We start from the raw sequence: 20780 nt of genomic DNA, 5'->3' as shown, positions 1-20780 counted from the left end.
TTTATCATCTTGGAGTTGCAAAGAGATTGATTAAGCGTTTATAGGGAATTCGAAGGTGTAAGAGCGCACGAAACAGACAGAATATGGCACCGGTTACGATATTCGATAGACAGATGGAACGAATCTCCGCGTACGTTGCATTTCTTCGATCGTCTTCGTAAAGATTGAAACGTTGACTCACCGAGGTCAGGCGGTAAGGTATCTTGTTGAGACATTTGCTGGTTCGTGTGATGTCCAGGCATGCCAGAGGTGCTGCCTCCGTTATGCTGTCCCAAATGATGCCTCACGTCACCGCCAACCGCGGAACTGGCTGCCGCCGCTGCTGCTTGCGACACCTGATATCGTAGTAAGAGGAACGTATATCCATTTAATTCGATCGACGACGACGACGAAGAAGAAGAAGAAGAGGAGGAAGAAGAAGAGGAGGAGGAAGAAGAAGAAGAGGAGGAAGAAGAAGAAGAGGAGGAAGAAGAAAAGGATTGGACGAAATCGGGAGGAAGAAGGCGTACTTACAGCCAGCCTGAGCGCGGCTTCGGCTTGAGAACGCAGTAAGGCTTCCGCCTGATGCATTCTCAGAGTCTGTTCTGGTCCGGTTGCTTGAACTCCCTGTTGTTGCGGTCCCGTTGATCCTTGCGCGCCACCGCTCATGTCACCGTTGTTTCCCATTCTCATCGCCGCCGCCAGGGACGCCATGTCCACCGGTGATAGATTCGGCGACACTGAATTTTGTAAACCTGCCGATCGTAAATGAAAGTCATCTCGGAGCGTATGGTACATCGCTACGTTGATCGATTCGCTCGACGCGAGTTTTAACAATCTCGTTTACACGCTTTGCGTGCCATCTGGCTCTAAATCGGTCAATCGTCGGCGATCGATAGCCGTTGTTTTAAGACGGAGAGTGCACGCTACGCGTCGTTGATAAGCAGGAGTAACGTAAAAACGGAAAAATGGAAAAATATAATTATAAATCAAAGTTTATCGGTAATGGTTGTGTAGAACGAAACGAAGCGTATGTTTCTGCTGAAGCGTCGTGACTCGTCGGGTCTCGATAAGAGCGGTATCGACGGCCTTGGCGTCGAGCCGACACAAGCGTTGGTATCGCGACGGTTCTTTGGACCGATCCGATCGATTAATCGATCCGGAATAGGAGTAGATCGCGGAACGGCGATCCTTACCCGCTGACACAGCGGCGGCCATCACCGCCATACGTTGTTGTTGCGACTGCATCTCGTCGTGGTACTGTTGCGCGGAGCCTGGTTGGCTTCCTGCTCGTAGCATCTCGCTCAGCTTGTTGCCACTCGGCCCCGGCGACGCCATATTGTTGTTGTTGTTATTGTTGTTGTTGTTGAGCAGACCGGTACCTGCGCAAAAGTCTGCTCTCGTTAGTACGCTTGACGGCGGATTTGCAGGATGATGGGTGTGAAGTCGCGCTACACAAAACTATGATCTAATCGAGTTGTTATTATATTCGATACATATAAGTACGTATAAAGAGAGACGAGATTATAAAACGGAGTGAGCTTGAGCGTTCGTACGACGAAATTACTCACACAAGAATTCGTAGATGATTTATTTTACCCAGATAAAGCGTAATAATGTTTACTACAATACACAACTCTGGCTGTGGTATTTCGAAGCTCGGCGATTGTTACTTAGAGCGTATTATAATGATACATATTTCGACAAACGTGTGTATGCGAGAAGGTTGTTGGTTCGGTGTTAAGATTGTCTACTCTAAGATATTCACGACACTCTAACGATTATTCCAGACGACCATTTGCAAGAAGACGAGGAACAAGATCGGGGAGCGTACCAGGTTCACTACCGGCCGACGATAATCTTCCGTTTCCACTGCTGCTGTCCGAATGAGCCGACGGCGAAGGGCACATCGGCGGTTGTTGCAAATTTTGTGGTCCGCCTGTTTGGCTTCCCAAAACACCCAATCCCGCACCTGTACACGAGAATCGTACATGTGGTTACGATGTTTGCCGTTTTCAGATCGTTGTCGCATCGTTTTCCTATCGTTTCTGCATCGTTCTCGCATCGTTCTCGCATCGTTCTCGCATCGTTTCCGCGCTAAACAAGATTATTACGATAACACCTCATACCTAGACTCGAAGACGCAAGGATTTCTCTCTCCCGCCTCTCGGCGGCGGCGCGACTTAAAACGTATTGCGCCGCAAACTGATGCTTGGGGTCCATCCTCATGTGCTCCATGTGACTCAACAAACCTTAACAGCAAAGCAAATCGGTCTCGATAGAGTCTCGGTTAGTTGGACAAGGCTTAGATACCGATTAAACGAACGTACGATAATGCCATTGAAACGAAACTGATAATACACGGCAAACAGGAAATCGATAAAGAACGGAAAATGTAATATAAGCATGATTGATACATGATTTCTGTAAAACGAAGGATTATACTTACCGCTCTCATGAGTGAAGACGGCTTGGCACACCGAGCACGGCCACATCCTGAGGCTTGTGCTAAGTTGACTGGTCTCAGGATGGCAGGCCAAGTGTTTCCTAAGACTACCCTCGTTGACGTAGTGTTTTCCGCACACTGGACACGGGTGGTTGGCGGTCCGTCGCTTCGCTAGGTAAACCCCGGCAACGGAGGTTGTGCAGTCAGCGGAGGGAACAATAGGGCGACACAATTTCAAGGTCAATGCTAAGCAGGATAAAGCTTCCCAAGGAACGAAAGCCACCTCCTCCATCATCATCATCATCATCATCATCATCATAATCATCATCATCATCACCATAATCATCATCATCATCATCATCATCATCATCATCATCATCACCATCATCATCGTCACCATCGTCATATCACCACCATCCTTATTATCATCCTTCTTCGTTCTTTTTTTTCTTTCATTATCATCATCATCATCATCATCATCATCATCATCATCATCATCATTATCATCACCATCATCTTCATCATCATCATCATCATCATCATCCTCCTTCTCCTCCTCCACCACCTTATTTCTCACGCATTCGCGTGTACATACGCGCGTACGTACGTCGACATTCCAGTCGACCTCGAAGGCGAAGGGAGAATCCTTGCAGACACGGATAGCCGAGGATCAGGAGAGCACTGACCTCGGACGCACCGCGCGCTGCTTCTGCCGTTGCTGGCTCCCTTTCACGAGCGAGGTCGTCGGCCCAAAAACCAAGATACACACGCACGTACGCGCGCTTGCACGCTTATAGACGCACAAAGAAAAGTTCGACGAATCTCTCTCCCCCTCTCTCTCTCTCTCTCTTTCCCTTTTTCCCTCTTTCCCTCTTTCCCTCGCAGTCTTTTTCCCTTTTCCTCACTTTGCGGAGGAAATTTCGTTCTTTACTATTTAGTCCGTTTTTTTTTCTCCGTTTCTCCGTTTACATATTAATACGTTATATGCTTCTATGTCACTGTCAGCTTTTCTCGGTTTCTCTTCGGTAGAGAGAGAGATCTATGTATATGTATGTATATATATATATATACACATGTGTGTACATATATATATATATATACACACACATATATTCGTATGTATATATGTATCGGTATTGGTATCGTCCGCACGGACCGTAGTAGAAAATTCTATATCTGTTAGGTTTATTTTTTCTATAACGTTGCATTTCAGACGAAAGATGGGTTATTTACGTCGTGTACGTATCTCTGTTATCACTATGAGAAAAGACACCAGGTCGATACTGGTACTTCGGCTTTTTTCCGTAGTATCTGTTACTTAGAAAATGATGGAGGAAACGAGACACGACGCGTTGGAAAAAACGGCATGCGGTTTCGTAAAGAGATTCTCATTGACTTGGCGCACGTCGATCGTTCTTCTCTGTACGTCTATCTATACGTATGCCCACACACTTAACAGAACACGCACAAAAGTCGGAACGAGACACCCTTTTGAAGCACCGGTTTTATATTAGCGAATAGTAGTACGCAAAGTATTAGTTGGGCGAGTGCGCTAAGTGCTACACCCCCTTTTTCCGTTGAGCGAAACAGTACGAAGAAGTGACAGGACAATGTGTGCATATCGCCCGCGCCAAAGCAAGTTCTTAGGTGGGGAATGTGAAACGTACTTAAATACTAAGGACGAACCACCCCTCGTGTCTCGAGGAGCGATCGTTCCACCTCTCTCGCTTTCTCTCTCTTTTAGGCTTACTCGCAATTAAGGGGCACCCTCGTTACGTCTATCTCCGTTCTTTCTTTCTCCTTGGCGGAATTCTCGCGAGAAACCCTCGTTAGCTGGTGTGTTAGAAAGGACGGACGGACGGACGGACGGACGGACGGAATCCCCAGCAAAACTCGGAGACCACGGGGAAGAGCCGATCGTAGAGAACTCGAAAACCTCTCGCGATTAACCCTAATCTTAATCCAACGGAAGAGATCTATCACTTTGTTCGTGCGCAGTTCTATGCGATTCACCAAGCAGAGCACATATACGTATGCGCATATGATGGCCGTTAACAGGCCACTCCACTCGGAAACGTATGTGGTACCGCGGTTAATTCGAGCTTTCCAAATTTCTGCAGTGACACTCGCCGAGTGACGCCGATGCATCGAATCGTCTTATTCGTCTTATTCGTCGATTTCGGACATCTAACGGAGCACGGATTCTGTTGGCGCGAAGTTAACCGATTGCACGAATAAGCGGCTCTGGGGTACGCGCGTCCCCATCCTCTACGAGTCGTTCTCCACCGTGGTGTCTCCCAGAAACGGAAGCGCAAGAAAACCTAGATCATCGCGCCGTAATAATCGTGCGTTAGTCGACAGACAGATATATCGGTAGCGTTAGTGCGTAAAACAGATAGAAGACGTATGTTTATACCCATGTGCGATATCTATAAGTATATATGTGACAGAGGGACAGAGAGAAAAAAGCAAGGAGAAAGAAAGAGTGAAACGGACGAGGTCGAGGGTGCTCGACTATCGTAGATACTTACTGGCAACGCCGGAGGCATTCGGATCCTTGTGGGTGTGCTTCATGTGCTCCATGAGAGCTTCGCCACCGAGGAAGAGTTTGTGGCAGACGGGACAGCTGGTTGCGTTCGGGCCGCCGATCAGGGCGGCGTGTTGCTGGAACACAACACGCTGTTGCAACTCCTTTTTTGGGGGCCGGAAGAAGAGGAACCGGAAGCAGGCACACGCGGCGCACCGGTAGAGAGCCGACCCACAGAATACCACCACAGAGTCGCGAACCAGAAGCGCAGGACAGGCAGCGCACAGAACAGAACGATTGACCAGTGAGAGTTAGGATACCGATTTACCGCCGCCACCACCAACTACATTTTTGCAAAGGGGGATTCGCCTCGAGTGTCTGGCAGAGGGGACATTTCGGGCAAGGATTTGCACGATTGGTATATCGGTTTCGAAGCTGACGGATCGCCAGTTGTATCGTTATGTAGGATCGCTGGAAGGAGTCGGATGGCACGAGATGGACGATCGATTCTTTGCTGCGTGGTCGCGTTGCGACGGCAGAAGAGCCAAGTGTTTCTTCTGCCGCAGAATCATGGAGCGTGTGCGAACGAACGGATGGGCGACGCGAGGATGGACACGAGGATGGACACGAGGACGGGACGGAGAAAGCAAAGCCCAGACAGACGAATTTATAGAAGCGTGAGGTCCGGAGAACGATCGGAACGAATGAACGTGATCGAGCAAGGATTCTAAAAGATAAGGTGGATATTTAAAAGAAGAAGAAATAAAAAAAAAAAAAAAAAAAAAAACAAAAGAAAAAGGAGAAAAAGAAAGAACCCACAACTTTGATAGATGATGGATCTCCGATCGATCTCGCACGACCTCACAGTTGAACGGGTATGCAAAGCATAGATCAAATGACTAGCTACGATACTACGACACAATTGCGATGGCCTTTGTCGCAGTTATCGGTTTGATCGTCGATTGGTAATTGTTGCAATGCGTTTCTTTGCATCCGATATAATCGAGGATTACGATCGACGACGGCTGACAAAGGCCATCCTTTAAACGGATAATATGAAGAGAGTAATGAACGAAATTCGACGTCCTCGTTGCAAGTATCTGTCTTCGTCATTGGCGACCTCGTGTTAGCTACAATTTCGCGGTTGTACGGTATTGATCATTCTTTCTCTACATTTTTTTTTTCTTGCCATCTCATCTTATTTCTCTCTCTTTTCTCTCTCGCACACGCGAAGGTCGGTTTACGCACACGAGGCGGTAGGGGCACGCGCTGAGGAAAAACATGGCGGTCAACCTTGCTCGAAAGAGTGCTTAAAACGGAGAGAAAAAGAATACGAAGAGGGAGGAAAGAAGAAGGAGAAGGTGGGAGGAAGGAAAGGCTAAAACGAGACCAGACGGCAATGACCCGAAAGTTTTGGGGTCTTTACTCGGCTCGTTCCTTTCTTCCTGCCAATCCTCTCCCCGCCGCCGCCGCCGCCGCCCCCTTCCCTCCCCTCCCCCTCCCCCTCACCACTTTGATGCACACAACGCATCCTCCTTTTTTCATCTTCTCCTTCCTTCTCTTCTCCTTTTTCATCGCGGCGAGTCGTCCTTCTCCCTTTCTTTCGTTCTTTCGTTCTTTCGTCCTTCCGTTCTTTCGTTCTTTCGTTCCCCCTCTCCCTGCCTGTCTCCACGGAACCGAACCGAACCGACCCGAACCCGTGACTTTCTTTTTTTCCGGACCTGGGACAACCGCGACCGAGTTGAGACCGTCAACCCAACGGAGAAGAGCCCCGAATCTCGGGCAGGGCCGCCAGTTTAAAATAACACCAGGCGTCGTTGACCTACGTTCAGCCTTTTTCTTACGACTACCTTTCCCCTTCCGAGTCTTTCGTCGTATCGCTAATTTTCCGCGAATATTTCTCGCCTACCAGTCGTTCCTAGCTACGTCTCCTAGCCTCTTTGTACCTACTTTGTCGATACTTCTCATCGCCGATACACGCTGATGTACGCCGATGTACGCTGATATACGCTGATTTTGTACTTTGCTAAAATCTTTTCTAAATTCGGCCGATCCACTTTTCGTTCGAGATAAACGATTTACGCCTGGTTCGCGAAGGTTTGCTTGACCTGGGCTAATCGGCGGCCGGAACAGCCAGTCGGTGAAACAAAACGGGAGAAAAATATCGCGACAAGGAAGGTTGGTGGACGTGCTGCGGCGTCAATGAACCCAAAGTTTAAAGGATTCTTGCCCTCCTCTTTCTTCCCGGTAAACCGCCTCTTCTTTCTACTCGTGGAGAAACACCCACGCTCGCTTGCAGTCGTCGTGTTCTTCTTTGACGATAGGCGATATTCTTTCCAAGGCACGCCTCCCGGTTGTTTTTGACGGGCCAAAGCCCCGGCGTCCTTCTTTCTTCCCGGACCTAGGGCATCCTCGAGCCGGTTGAACCGATACACCACGAAGAAGATGCTGTACGTCGACGTCGCCGACGCTGCCTCTGCCTCTGCCTCTGCCTCTGCATGCAAGTTATTCTCGGAGGGAGGCTGCGGTCCGTAGGTTCGACGCCCCGACCTGGCCCAACTGGAAAAAACCGGTTTCTTCGTTGCGCTCTTCCTTTTTTGCCTGCATCCTCGCTTTTTGCACCGCGAATACCTCGACTCTCCTTCTGCTACCCGCTCTCTTTCTCTTCGTTCCTTTTCCTTGCGCTCTCTGTCTTTGTCCTTCCTCTCTTTCTCCGCGTCGATCTTCTCTTTTCTCCTTTCTCTTTGCACGCTGCTACAGGAGGAGAGTGGTGCAGCGTGGGCGAATCCCCAAGGGACTTTATGATTCGCCGTGACCAGATTCATCTCTGCTCGGCTGTACGCGGTTGCTGGCCGCGAGCTCAGCGCACCTATTCCCAATTCCACGTTTCCTGGTCCCTCGAACAGGCTCGATGCGTTCGAATTGATTATCGCGAGATGGAATATCGAGTCGCGAGTCAATAATCTCGACTGTATCGGAAGCTTCGTTTTGTTGGTTTACTTTCGTTTCCGATGGACAGGGCAGCCTCGTTACATCGTTTCTTTTCTTTTTCTCCTTCTTCTTCTTCTTCTTTTTCTTTTTCTTTTGCAACGGCGATGCTGTTTAAGTCGCATCTTTGTCGTCTCCGCTTCTAGCCTAGCTATTTAGATAGAGTTATTCGTCTGGTCAAACTCTGTGGTGTGTTTAAAGCCAAGCTGTGGCCAGGGAGTGGCGTAAAAAGGAAGTGGGTGTGAGCACACGCGTAGCGATGCGTGACGCTAGGCTCGATGGAGCCATTTTGTGTTCACAGAAAAGGGACCATCTTTGATCGGCTGGAAGAAAATCAGCACGAGAATGACGATCCGTCGCGTTCTATCGTATCCGCTCGATAGTCGGCACGTCCCGCCTTTTATTTCACGCGTTGTCCTTTGTTCGTTGCCCATTTTTCACTCTTGCCTCTACCGATATCGTCTCGGTATTTCGCATCTCGATAAAAGTTTCGCAAAAATCGAAGCGAAACGAGCGACGCGGCGCGCGGGTCCCTCTGTCTCCTCGGACTAAAGTGATAAAATCCGAAGGTCATTCACGAGCCGCGCAATTCTTTTCGCGTCATTTCTCTTTTTTTTTTTCCCAGCCGTCTCCTTTCCTTGGCTTTTTCAGCCGCAACGAGGCCGCGAGCCTCGCCGACAGACAACCTTCGTACGATACTCGGTTACACCAACGAACGAAGTCTGTAAAAGATATTCGTTGACCGGTCGTCGTCTTGCTCTTTCAGTGTCGGTTCCTTCGGTCTGATACTTGGAAACGGTTTGTTTCGCAAGCGTCAGAAGTTATCGTATATTCTCTCCTCTCTCCGTGATTTTTCTTCCTCTCTTCTCTTTCTTCTCTATTTTTTTTTCTTCTCTATTTTTTCTTCTTCTTCCGTTTTGCAGATTCTTCCATCGAAAATACGAGAATCACGAGGTCGGAAGAAAGTCCTCGAACGATGACTCACGATAGGCTCGCACGACTATTGCAAACGTATCTGACATTATTGCCTGATCCGATACCGTCACGTCTCGTTGGCACGAGAAGGTACACGATTAAAAGAGTATGACGCGATATGAAATAATGCGCGGTGGGACACGCGTGATTTCTTTCATTAAGAACTGTTTGATTTCATACCCTTTCTCCCTCTCTCATTCTCTCTCTCTCTCTCTCTCTCTCTCTTGTTCTCTCTCTCTCTCTCTTTCTCTCTCCAATGGTCTATTTCCTCTTTTGTGCCACCTATCGCATATTGCTGCAGGCCGACGCGTTTTTTGGCGTATCACGCGCTGGTAATCCACGGGTTATGAGTGTCCGATCACCCCCGAAGAGCGAAAGGAGGAAAGGCGAGCGGGGTTCGAGAAAGAGAGAGAGAGAGAGAGAGAGAGAGAGAGAGAGGGAAAAAAAAGAAAAAGAAAAGAGAAGAAAGAGAAAAACGCAACTACTGGCGAAGGGTTGAGTATGCAGGTTCCCCCCGCTCCCCCCGTGTTTTACCAATAGCAGTTTCGACGCGACCCTCTAACGTTTTCGTTACTAGGAGAGCGAAAAAAAACTCAGGGGTGTTGCACAATGGGCAGAAATCCCACCCCAGCCGAATCGGAGCGGGAATGATTTCATTAGGTTTCGGTCGGCGATGGAGTGTTGTGTGTTACGGTACCGAAACAGAGAGGAGAAAAAGGGGGCCCGCTGAGGCGGAGACTGTGCAAAAAATTAATATCGAGGGGGATCCGAGGCCGGGGAAGGAAAAAAAAAAAAATGGTCGAAATAGACGAGAGGTGGATCTCGTTGATTCGAGCTAGATGTGGTGATGGTTGGAGCTAGTGTTTTCTCGGTGGCGCGAGAAAACGATGCCGCGATAGAACGGTACCGCGAAAAACAAATACGTCGAAACTGCTGGGAAAAAGAAGTTTCGGACCGAATGGCCCGGTTTACGGTTGGAGACGCTGTGCCACGAAAGGCCGCGTCCCACATTTCTATTTTAACGCCGTAAAAGAAGCGAAGAACGACGAGGTCCTTCTGGAGACTCGCCAGGCAACGTTGTCGCACCGGCCAGGGAAGTTAACGTTTGGAGGCGCGTGGCTAACACGCGGGGGAGTCGATCGGTGTTACCCGCAGCGATGGGCGAATCGTTTGATCAGAAAACGCGTGTATAGGAGCATGTGTATAAGAAGTAAGAGATTGCGTGCGTCCTGTTTCCCAGGCGATTGGCAGGCTTGGATCGAAGGACGACTCTTAGACCGTACTTGGCGAGGTATTAAAGCACACAACTGGGCGCCACGAACAACGCGAGCGTGAACGTTTCCGTCGATGTCGATGATAAGATGGAGAAACATCGGAATCGTTAGATCGTGCGTATCGAGGCTCCTAATGTAGCCAATTATCACGGAGGATGTAGAGGACGTGATCGATTAACGAACGCCAGATACTAGACACGTGGAGAACGTATATCGAATTTCCTCGAAGTTTCATCGAGTTTAGGGGTGAAAATCGATCGAAAGAGAGCGAGCCGCGGTTTCCTCGTTACTGTCGATGGACAAATGAAACGTGAAATTTTGCAAGCATATCGGAATTACACCCGAAAGGAATTCCCATGGGCTCTCCCGCATTTTGACCCGATCGTTTTACCTTTAATCGTTGCCATGGGTACTTGGAACACTGCGACAAAGAGAGACCAGCATGAAATGAAGATCAATTTACATTAATTCGAGACAATTAAATATCGTTTAGATTCAGTTGAATTTTTCAGAATGCCCACATTCCAACGTCCCTTGCTTGATACAAAGAATATAAACAAGCGTTTCGTTCGCAATTCGACGGTGCTTTTACGCGCATTGCAATGTTCTGCCGGCTGTTCCGACGGCGAAATTTCGATCGTCAAGTCGCGGTCTTGTTTCTTGATCGATAGAAGAGAAAGAGAAGATAAAGAAAAAAAGGAAAAATATAAGAAAAGAAAGAGCGAGAGAGAGAGAGAGAGAGAGAGAGAGAGAGAGAATATATATAAAAGGTATAGGGAAAGCAAAGTTAAAGAAGCAGCGTAACGGACGCGGCGCGGCACGGTTTTTGAAACACGGAATGAATCCCCGTGGCGAGAGGAAAAATAAATCTAATGGCTAACGAGTTTTTACCGAGCTGCGCGCTTGGGCAATTAAGAAGAGGGTAGAGGGGCTCGATGGGAAGAGCCCGGAGGTGAGTCGGAAGAAGGTCGAAGGTACGAGAAAGTACGCCAGCAGAAAGGGTTGTATCGTGTTGCACGACATTCAACCCCTTGTACCGCTAAACTACGGACAAATACGAAGGCTGTGTGCCACGCAAAAGTGGGTAAGACGCGACGGAGAAGCAGCGAAGAAACCACAGACACGGGCGAGTTCGCAGTGCTTTGACATTTCGGTCGCGCCGAAAAAGGCAGAGGTGCAAAACGACCGAGAAGACAGCGGTAATAAACGAGGCAGCAGGCGGATGATCTGTTCGAAATTGATTTCCTCGATCGGACCAGTCTGTCGTGTGCCTGCGTCGAATGGCAAGAGTCGTTTGTCGTCTAACGGCAAGTCTGCGAACGCGTAAAGCTCGCGTGAATTGGAAGAAACATCGGCCCGTTCTTCGGCTGGCTCGAAACAAAGAAAGGGATAACACAGTTCGTAAGACGCACGAAGGAAGCGTAGAAGGGAGGAAATCTAAGTTTCTACGGCTGGCTACCGATCGTTCCGTATAATACATTTACGCTCCGGCCTATTATAATATCGTACTCGGAGTGTATTGTCTTTCTCGGCCGGGATAATGTTTCGTCGACACGCCAGGCCTCGACCCACAGTGTAACTCTTTCGTTTCCCCTTTCTCCGGCTCTCTCCTACTTTCGCTTCTTCTTTCTCCTTTTTTCTTCTTGCCGTTTTAGACAACGATCCATTAGCTATCAGGGTAGTTGACGAAGGGATGGGACTAGATAGCCTGGAATAGCGAAAACAATTTCAAGAAATCTGCCCTGGCGAAAATTCGATTAGCCGCGCAAGATGGGCTCGAGCTCTCTCTCCATTTGTTTCGTTTCGTTTCGTTTCGTTTTATTTTCACCAGGCGGACGAACTCTGTTTCTGTCGCGCTGGCGGCTTTTAATTACTTCTCTGCACTCTCTCGCAAGATTTCCTCTCCGTGTTCCTGCTCGTGTTTCGTGTTCGTGCTTCTTCCTCCACCGTTCCCCCTCCTCCTCCTCCTCCTCCTCCTCCTCCTCCTCGTCCACCTCCTTATCCCCCCTGCTCCTCCATTTCTTCTTCTTCTTTTTCTCCTGCTTCTCCTTCTCTCGTGCTCCTTCTTCTTCCACCAGTCCGGTCGTCTTCGTCTTCTTCCTCTTCTCGGTTTCTTTTGACTCCGGGACTCGCGCGCTACAAAGACGCGCGCTGAACGCGGGCTACTTTTAACTCGAGCCGTTTTCATCCCCTCGCACCGGCTCGCGAAACGCTCTATCTCTCGTTATTTTATTAAACGCGTTTGTCGGTGATTGTCGGCGACGAACACGAGTTGCGCGTGTACCACCGCCCTCGTAGGTGGAAAGTCGGATCCGTGGGACGGTTCCCGTGGAGATTTATCGGGTCACGGAACGGGGGAAAGAAGCCGAACGCTTTAGCCAAGGATTAGCTTTCAATTAAAAGGATCTTGACGAGCGTAGCGTGTTAAAAGAAGGATATTTATTGCCCAGGAAGCGGCGTGTAACTCGGATTACGATCGCGTGGCTCTTTGGAAGCACCTGATTCCTCGCCGTTTTACGAAACAGGCGTTAAAAAGGCTCTGGATAGAAAAACGCGTCTTGGTTCTTTCCTCCTTTCCTTTCTTGCTTGCTTTCTTGCTTCCTTGCTTTCTTCTTTCCTTTCTTTCTTTCTTTCGTTCTTTCTTTCTTTCTTCCTTCCTTTCTTCCTTCTTTCAAAGATACCGACGCGTTGCTGTCGCGCGTGTCGATGGACAAGCGTGGGCCAGATCAATCAGACTCGACGTTACGGAGGGCCGCGCGCGTAAGGGGAAACTCTCGACGACTCTGTCGGTACTCGCCAGAATGTCGTTTGTACGTCGATCGTAGATTATCAATGGAGCGAATAATCCGTTGGAGTTTACCGCTTCTTCTTTTAGACCTTACGAGCTTACAAGGAGATTGTCAGTTTACGACTGGTTACGCAACAGGCTTGGTCTAATTGGACAGGGTAAAAAGAACCCGATTGGTTCTTCACTGTGGCGAAAGAAGCGCGAGAAGCGCGAGAAGACAAGCAAAGAGAAACAAGAGAAAAGACCGAGTCACGGACGGCTCGACAGATGCCTTCCCACGTTTTTTCGTCAAGACATGTGCCTGGCGCGGCGAAAGGGTTGAGAAATTCAGTTGGCCGAGCGAACCGGGCAAAAAACCACCCCACGGTACAAGATTCCACTGGTAATCGCTACGTGCCGCGATTCACCGCCAGGGGTGAATTCGATTAAACGTCGGGGACGCGATCTTCCTTCCAGATGATTCGATTTTTCTCTCTCACTCTCTCTCTCTCTCTCTCTCTCTCTCTTTCTCTCTCTCACTCACTCTCTCACTCTCTCTACGTCCGATCTGTAATGCACGTTGCTTTCCCCGGTACTCGCGGTACTCGCGGTTTTGTTCGGGACTGACGCGTCAACGAGCACCGATCGTTGGTCGGTCCCGTTGGCTCCTTAAACGACGATTTCACGAGTCACGGTGGTTCGTTGAGTTCGTACGAAACGAACGTCTCGGTGCTTGCTTCTTCTTGGATGATTTTTTTTTTTCTCGTCGAGTCGTGGCGTGCTACGGCCGTCGTTGGATGAAGATCGCAGTGACGATATTGCAGGAACGGTTTAGCTGATCGATAATGGGCGACAGAACGAAGACGTGTGTCGAACGAAGGTTGGCCTGTATCGCCCTGCGAACTGCCGTTCAGAGTTCGAAGCGGCTCGTCGGTGAAGAAAAAAAAAAAAAAAAAAAGGAAAAAAAAAGAAAAAAAAAAAAGAAGGAACAGAAAACCCACAACCAAAGCAGTCCCAAGCGTTACGAAGAAACCCAGCGGAATGATCTAAGCTACTGTTAGGATCTTTGTCTATCGTTACGACAGCAGCAGCAGCAGCAGCAGCACGCGCGGGGACTGTCGCGTCGTAGAGTTACGTGGCACTTGCGAACCGGGAGCGAAACTCTTTGCACGGTTTAACGCGAGAGAGTGGGTGTCCCTTGTCTCACGATCCTACGGAGATAAAACGAAACATGGATCTCGTCGCGGTGGCTCGAAACTGCTACGTTACCGCGTTTTAAAGCGCGATTGAGACGCGTTCTACAGTGCATCGAATCAATCCCTGGCCCCGCGAACATGTAAAACTGATTAAACGGTATGATGCTGGTTCTCGCGGAGCAGATCGTGTTTCGTCTAGTGACGTTCAACAAAGTTGCGTACGTATATATATATATATATGTATGATCGTAACGAAGAAAAGAGTAGGATGGAGCCTATGGTAGACAAGACTGAATCTGCTGAGAGAAATGGTTCGGACAGAAGCGTGACCCGCCACCATGTGTGCATACAGAGAAACGTGTTCCGTAACACGGTTAAGGAAAAAACTATGCGTAATAGCGTTTGTCGGCCGACAGAAGAGCGTCCAGCGGAGATTGGCGAGTTACGTTATGATAATGCATATAGGTAATGTACGAGTTACATATCGCACGTGTACAACCGTCTGATTGACTTTCTAGACTCGGTTCTCCGGATCTTTCCGACCATGGTTCGATTATTATCGTGTGCGAGCACCGCGTTAAGTAGCCAAAATGCCTGTTGTTGTTGGACGTCGGATTTGGTACATACATGACTGACCTTCGACGTGTGGGTACGAAGGCTGGATTCTGTGGCGAAGCCTTTGCCGCAGATGTTGCAATGGAACGGCCGGTTCTTCGCCCGTTCCACCTGAGCGTCGTGATTTCGAAGGTGTTGCTGCAAATTCGATAATTGAATGAATGCCCGCCCGCAATCCGGTAGATGGCACTTGTACGGACGTTCACCTGCAACAAGAAAAGTTTATTTCGTACCGTGAATCGGCGCACGGACAACATCTATCGATAACGATAACGATAACGATAACGATAACGATAACGATAATCGGCCGTGCGTTGGTGGCGAAGTTGCGACGTATGATGGCGTGCGGTACGACGCGAGGTCTTAATATTTCGTCAAATAGGTTGAAAAAAGAAGAAAAGAGAAAAAGGAAGAAAGAAAGAAAGAAAGAAAGATGCGAAGAACGAAGAAAAGAAAATTGGACGCGATCGCATTCGATTCGCACGAAATCGATCGGTAATTGATAATCGCATCGCGCTGTCCGTGAAAGCGTGTAAATGGTTCTCGAATGGGTGATTAATCGTGAAACGCGTATGAGATACGAGAACACGGTACGAGACAACGGTAGGTCGTTGGTCGAATTACTTTTTTCCGGGGACGTGCAACAGGTATCAGCGGCCAGATTTAGGGATGAGCGTAAAAAATGCCACTCGTTTTAAAACGACCATTAGGGTCGCTGTTTTAACAGCCCGTAACCAGCACCCTGATTTAAAACAATGAACGCGTATCCGTTTGTCGACTTTTTTTTTCTTTTTTTCTTTCTCCTCCACTCTGTTTGCGTGCAGCATAGTCGCGCGACAAAGTCGTGATTCGCCCCGAATCCTGGTTCGCCGATCGAACCACGCTGGGTTTCGAGAATTTTTAATCGACGTTGTACGCAGATTCGTACGATTCTGTACGAGCAGAGAGATCACGGCAATTTGTAGGTGTAATTTTCGCTGTCCGTCCTGACTACGCGTCAAGCATTTATGCAGATTCTTTCCTAATTATTTTAAAAGCCGATTAATATGAAACTGACGATGTTAGCGGGAAAATATCAGTCGAAGCTCTCGAGCTATTCCATCGATCGGCGTCGAAGGAACGGTGCTTTCGATCGCTGCAATTTTTATTACGCTTCCTCGTTCGTTGCTAGCCCGTTGTTCGCCCGTTGCTCTATTCTAATTCCCACAAGCGATTGGCTCAATTTAACTTTTATTAATATCGACATTCTTCCCCGATCCTTTTTACCCCAGGCACTCGTCCTTTTTCTTCCTTCTTGTTTCCACTCCCACTCTCGCTACACTTGTTACTTCCTCGTTAGACCAGATTCATCTTTTATTCAGTTCGATCGAAGTTTTAATAAAAATAACTCGATAACATCGTCCACGTTTCTTTTTTAATATCTCTGGCTGCTATCTCGCTGGCGTTACCCTTGCAACTTGAAATAGATCAAATTCTTCGGAACGGAATACGCCATGATACACACGTACTTGATACATACAAATATAGTGGCAATATCGGAATTGGCAGGGCAGGGAGAGAGAGAGAGAGAGAGAGGGAGCGATTCTTAAAGAGAGGGTCGGTGTAGGTCCTTTAATAAGAGAAAGATTCGATTCTCTTCGAATAACAGGAATATAAATTTGATATCTGGAATATCATCACGGGACTGTGAACAATTATGCAAATTCGAATCTACTTTACGAGCACTGTTGGCAAATTTGCTTCACCTATCGAATATCGAAAAGAGAATTACACTCTGGATATCTTATCGTAGAGATCGTAGGAAGAAACGAAAGAAAGCACGACGAGTCCGATCAACGTACGTAATGCAATTACGAACACCTATGCCCTTTGAAAGGTGCCGTTGGGACTGCATATTTTAGAGGCATATTTGTTTGTAGCTAATAGCAGAAACGGTTACGGACAGAGAGATAATTATTTTCTCAGTTACCCATTCCGCAATTCTTTGTCGTTTTATTGTATCGTCGAACGGCGAGGATAGCGCGAGAAACAAAACACGATCTCTCGATGAACTTGTCATCCGTCGCGCAAAGTTTCTACGGTAGTCGTAATATTTTCCTTGTGCCGTACATGGCAAATTAATGCGACAAAACGATAGGGGAAGCAGCGTAAAATTTATTTATTACGCGCCGTTGCACGATGAATACATCGACGTAAGGTTCTGCTTCTATCGGCGAATGGAAAGAGAAGTAGAAAGAGAAGGAGTAAGAGAAGGAGAGATAGGAGGATGGGAAAGAAATTGAAAAGACGAGACAGGCACACGATGTAAGATTGGAAAAGGCCGCGTAACGCGTGGCAAAAGTTATAGCCAATACGTAAACTATTACCTTTACGAGCTTTACTTTATCATTTTTATAAGCTTGGCCAGGCGGCCGTTTTACGAGTGGCGTTTATTTAGAAGCCGCGTACGCGCGCGTAAAATTTTATCGTGTTTGCATTTACTGAAACACGCCTGTTTCACGCATCGCGTATGAATTTATCAAATATGCTTTTTTCGAATGACACGCAACCATTTAACTCATAGATGTACGTATATAACTACCTGCTATCTCGATGTTCTGTTTGATGACACTGTTTCGACTGTTCGACTGTTTCGTCTGTTTCGTATTCTGCCGTACGAAAAGTGCCTGTCTACTCTGCCTGTCCGAAGATTTCGCGGTTTCTTCTACCAGCGACGCTGCGTTCTTCGTTTCGGTATAGTCAGAACGATTTTTAAACGTACGTGGTATGCCCGTCGATGACAAGCACGGACGAATTAATGCTACAGCGAGACGATTTAAAAAGCGTCGGAGAATGAAAGTCGGAGTCGTTGTACGCGGGTACGCACGATTTCGCGTAAATATAAATAAGGGTGCCCAGTGTTTAATTAACGCATTGCGATTCTTTTACAACCGAATAAAATGTAACGTCGGCCGGCGGTTAATCGCATTCAATTTGGTTAATCGGGCAAACGATAATCCCCAGGTTTTTTTCTTTCAGAGGGAAAATAACGCGGCGGAGATGGATGCGTTTCGGCGGACGCATTCGTCCCGATGCTCTTTTTACTGCTCCCGGTTTAATGCCTTTCCGCGTATCTCTCGTGGCGACACTAAACATGCATCGACATTAAATTTTACTTGACGACCGTAATTCCCCGACGGTGTATAACGTCATTACATTCATCACCAACACTAGCTCGGAATATCAAATGAGAGTGGCGATATATTTGATTATTTGTCAGTGGTGCGGTTTCGCAGGCGCGTGTATTTCGCCGCCCACCCCCCCGATCTGCGGCGGGTGGCGGGAGGGGGGAGGGTTAAATTCCTCGCACGTTTTTCCACGAATTCGGTCACGCGTACCTGCGTATCGTACAGCGCGTGTGCACATTTTTTTTTATCGCGCGATACGCCTCGTCGTCCACTCGTCAAAATCACCGCCGAGCTTGCAAAAGTAGGTAGAAAGCTGGGAAAAAGCTGGCACGTGGTTGAACGTGCGAGTACGACACACAGCTTGGATACGTTCTCCTCTCTCTCTCTCTCTCTCTCTCTCTCTCTCTCTCGGGCTTTTCTATCCGACTGTATCCTCCTCTTTCTCTTCCTTTCTCCCTCCAGTTCTCTTCGATGCTCGTATACACCCCCTCCCATTGCAACCCTCTTGCCTCGTCCGTGGAAACGGCGAGCCCCCTCCGGCTTCGTAGCACCGACCACCCAGCGGCCCTCCACGGCCCACTACACGTCCACGGCAGAAAATTAATGTCCCCTGCAATCCATGTATAATGCATTCGCATTTCGTTGAACGAACAAATGAACGCACCGCTAGAAAATTTACGTCCTATCTCTCTCTCCCTCCCTCCCTCCCTTCTTCCCTCTTCCTCCCTGTGTATTTCTCTGTCCTCCTCCCTTCGTACTCTTCTTTGTTTCTCTCGTGAGATGTTGCGCGTGTGCAACAAGCCGGCCCTGACCAACCCGTCGTTGCACACACGCTCTCTCTCGCTCGCTCGCTCGCTCGTTCCCTCGTTCCCTCGTTCCCTCTTTGTCACCCCGTCGTTCTCTCTTTCTCGCCGTTTTCCCCTCCATTCCAGTTTGCCATCATCGAAATTCCGGCTGGAAATCATTAAATTGCACGCACTCACACGCACGTGCGTTCTGCTCGCGCTGCGATGACCTCGTGTTTCTGCCCTCCTCTGGTACTCGCCCCATCTCGCTTCATGATGCTCGTCGAGCTATTCGTACGAGCGATACCTTGAATTTCGCGACACGGGGGAGAGCGAATACATAGTTGCCGGGGAAAAATCGGGGATGAGAACGCTGCGAGCCAACGAATGGAATGTTTGTATATCGCGATGATATTTGCCGTGCGAGCGCCCCCTCCGCTTCGATGACCGTTCCTCATGCTATTTCTCTTTCCTTTCTTGTTTTTTCGTTTTTTCTTTTTTCCTTTTACTTTCTCCGTTGCTTTGGCACTTCCGTTTCATCGAACGACCGCGACCAGAGTGCAAAATCGAAGGGAGGCGAAACGCTTTTGGCGGCTCTTTGCGCGCTTTTGCGTTGAACGACGGAATCGCGCGGCCATGTGCGGAGGATATCGAATCGCTGGAATCCGTCAAAAGTTATAGCGGCGTGTTCGACTGGCGAACGAACGGGCGAAACAGCAGATCGCACTGCTTGGGTTGGACTGCGGAGGCTAGAGGGTCAGTTGGTCGTGGAAAATTGACGGCGGAACCGATGCGACGACGTTGATTACGTTAACCTTGGTTCATTGGGAAAGTATTTGTGTAAGGCCGATGTTACGTCCATTTTCGTGCTAATTAAAGTGCGCTTATCCAGGATTTGTTCCGGCAAAGCAGCCAGTTTAAGAGTAATTTAACTTCGAATGTGGATTAAAAGCAAAGCACGACGTTGATGTTCGATAGATGCTATTAATTGCAATCCGCACGCCGGAATTATCGAATGGCATTCGGAACGAGGATATCTCGCGGGTCGTTGGAAGAGCGGTAATCACTTAGAACGATATAAAAAGACATTGATCAACCCTTAAGGCCGCGATCCTAGCCGTCGTGGTATTAATTATTGCAGCGATAACGCCGAGTCATTACGGATTTAACAATCGAATCAATGATTACAGTACCGTAGGCTATTAAACAAATTACGGTAATGTAACGAGCCGAATCGGTCTCTCGTAGCAACCAGTTGGTTCGCTTTTATACCCGTTTTATCACCATGATTATAACGCTGTTCTTCGGGCACGAGGCGCTCGTTATTATTTTCCTCGCGGCCTTTGAATTAACTCGTCTCCTACCGCTCGATGATTCCTGTTCGTTGGCCGACTGTGATGAGAACCGTGTTAATCGTTCGGTCAGTTTTAGGAGTTTCTTCTTCCTTTCTCCGGTGGATCGTTCGAGAAGCGCGGGGTTACGCTGGCGCGAGGCACGATTTTCAGGTGGACGCGAAACGCGCCTCGGAATTACTTGGTAATCACGGAAATCACGAGCAGCAAATCGTATGAAATTTATCGAAAGAAGGAAGAGCATTAACGCGGATGCGACCGAAATTTATAGGCTTTGAAATTACCATGAAAGCAACGTTAGCGGCGCGTTGGTTGTTGCGGTGTGTGTAGCGTGTATCGCGCTAGGAGAGCGCGTTACCAGGCGCATAGAGTGCGAGCGGGATAGCTAGAGCAAGATCGGGAGAGAGAGAGAGAGAGAGGGAGAGAGAGAGAGTATGGTGTGGTGTGGTGTGGTGTGGTGCGTGTGTGTGTGTGTGTGTTAAGAGTAAGCGAGTAAGTGAGTAAGTGAGTAAGCGAGTGAGTGAGCGAGCGAATGAACGAGCGAGAACGGGGGGAGGGGGGAGAGCGAGAGAGCGAACATCCCTTTCCCGAGCGATGCAGCCGAGCGTTTCACGCATGCATGGAAATCATTAAAATAAAATGGCCGATAACAAATGACTGTTGCAAAGAGGGGAGCCCTCCCGCTTGGCGGCCATCTTGGTTCACGTGA

General features: G+C 48.4%; 1 protein-coding gene across 17 annotated transcripts in view; it reads right to left on the bottom strand.

Moving 5' to 3' along the window:
• Nucleotides 1–20780, bottom strand: part of LOC132913209 (zinc finger protein 853-like) — a 74774-nt gene that overhangs the window by 12079 nt on the left and 41915 nt on the right. For 4 of the 17 annotated variants that reach the window (XM_060971335.1, XM_060971324.1, XM_060971337.1 and 1 more), the window contains 9 exons: nucleotides 14780–14973; nucleotides 10581–10610; nucleotides 4957–5116; nucleotides 2429–2641; nucleotides 2109–2231; nucleotides 1814–1951; nucleotides 1176–1373; nucleotides 514–734; nucleotides 182–335 (listed from right to left, as the gene is read on the bottom strand). In XM_060971335.1, coding sequence (XP_060827318.1) covers nucleotides 182–335; nucleotides 514–734; nucleotides 1176–1373; nucleotides 1814–1951; nucleotides 2109–2231; nucleotides 2429–2641; nucleotides 4957–5116; nucleotides 10581–10610; nucleotides 14780–14973 — 1431 coding nt within the window. The remainder of the gene's footprint in view (nucleotides 1–181; nucleotides 336–513; nucleotides 735–1175; nucleotides 1374–1813; nucleotides 1952–2108; nucleotides 2232–2428; nucleotides 2642–4956; nucleotides 5117–10580; nucleotides 10611–14779; nucleotides 14974–20780) is intronic. The other 13 variants (XM_060971329.1, XM_060971332.1, XM_060971325.1 and 10 more) reach the window with 12 other exon arrangements.

This window comes from Bombus pascuorum, chromosome 13, assembly GCF_905332965.1.
Source record: "Bombus pascuorum chromosome 13, iyBomPasc1.1, whole genome shotgun sequence".
Classification (NCBI taxonomy): domain Eukaryota; kingdom Metazoa; phylum Arthropoda; class Insecta; order Hymenoptera; family Apidae; genus Bombus; species Bombus pascuorum.
This window is presented reverse-complemented; position numbering and strand designations above follow the sequence as displayed.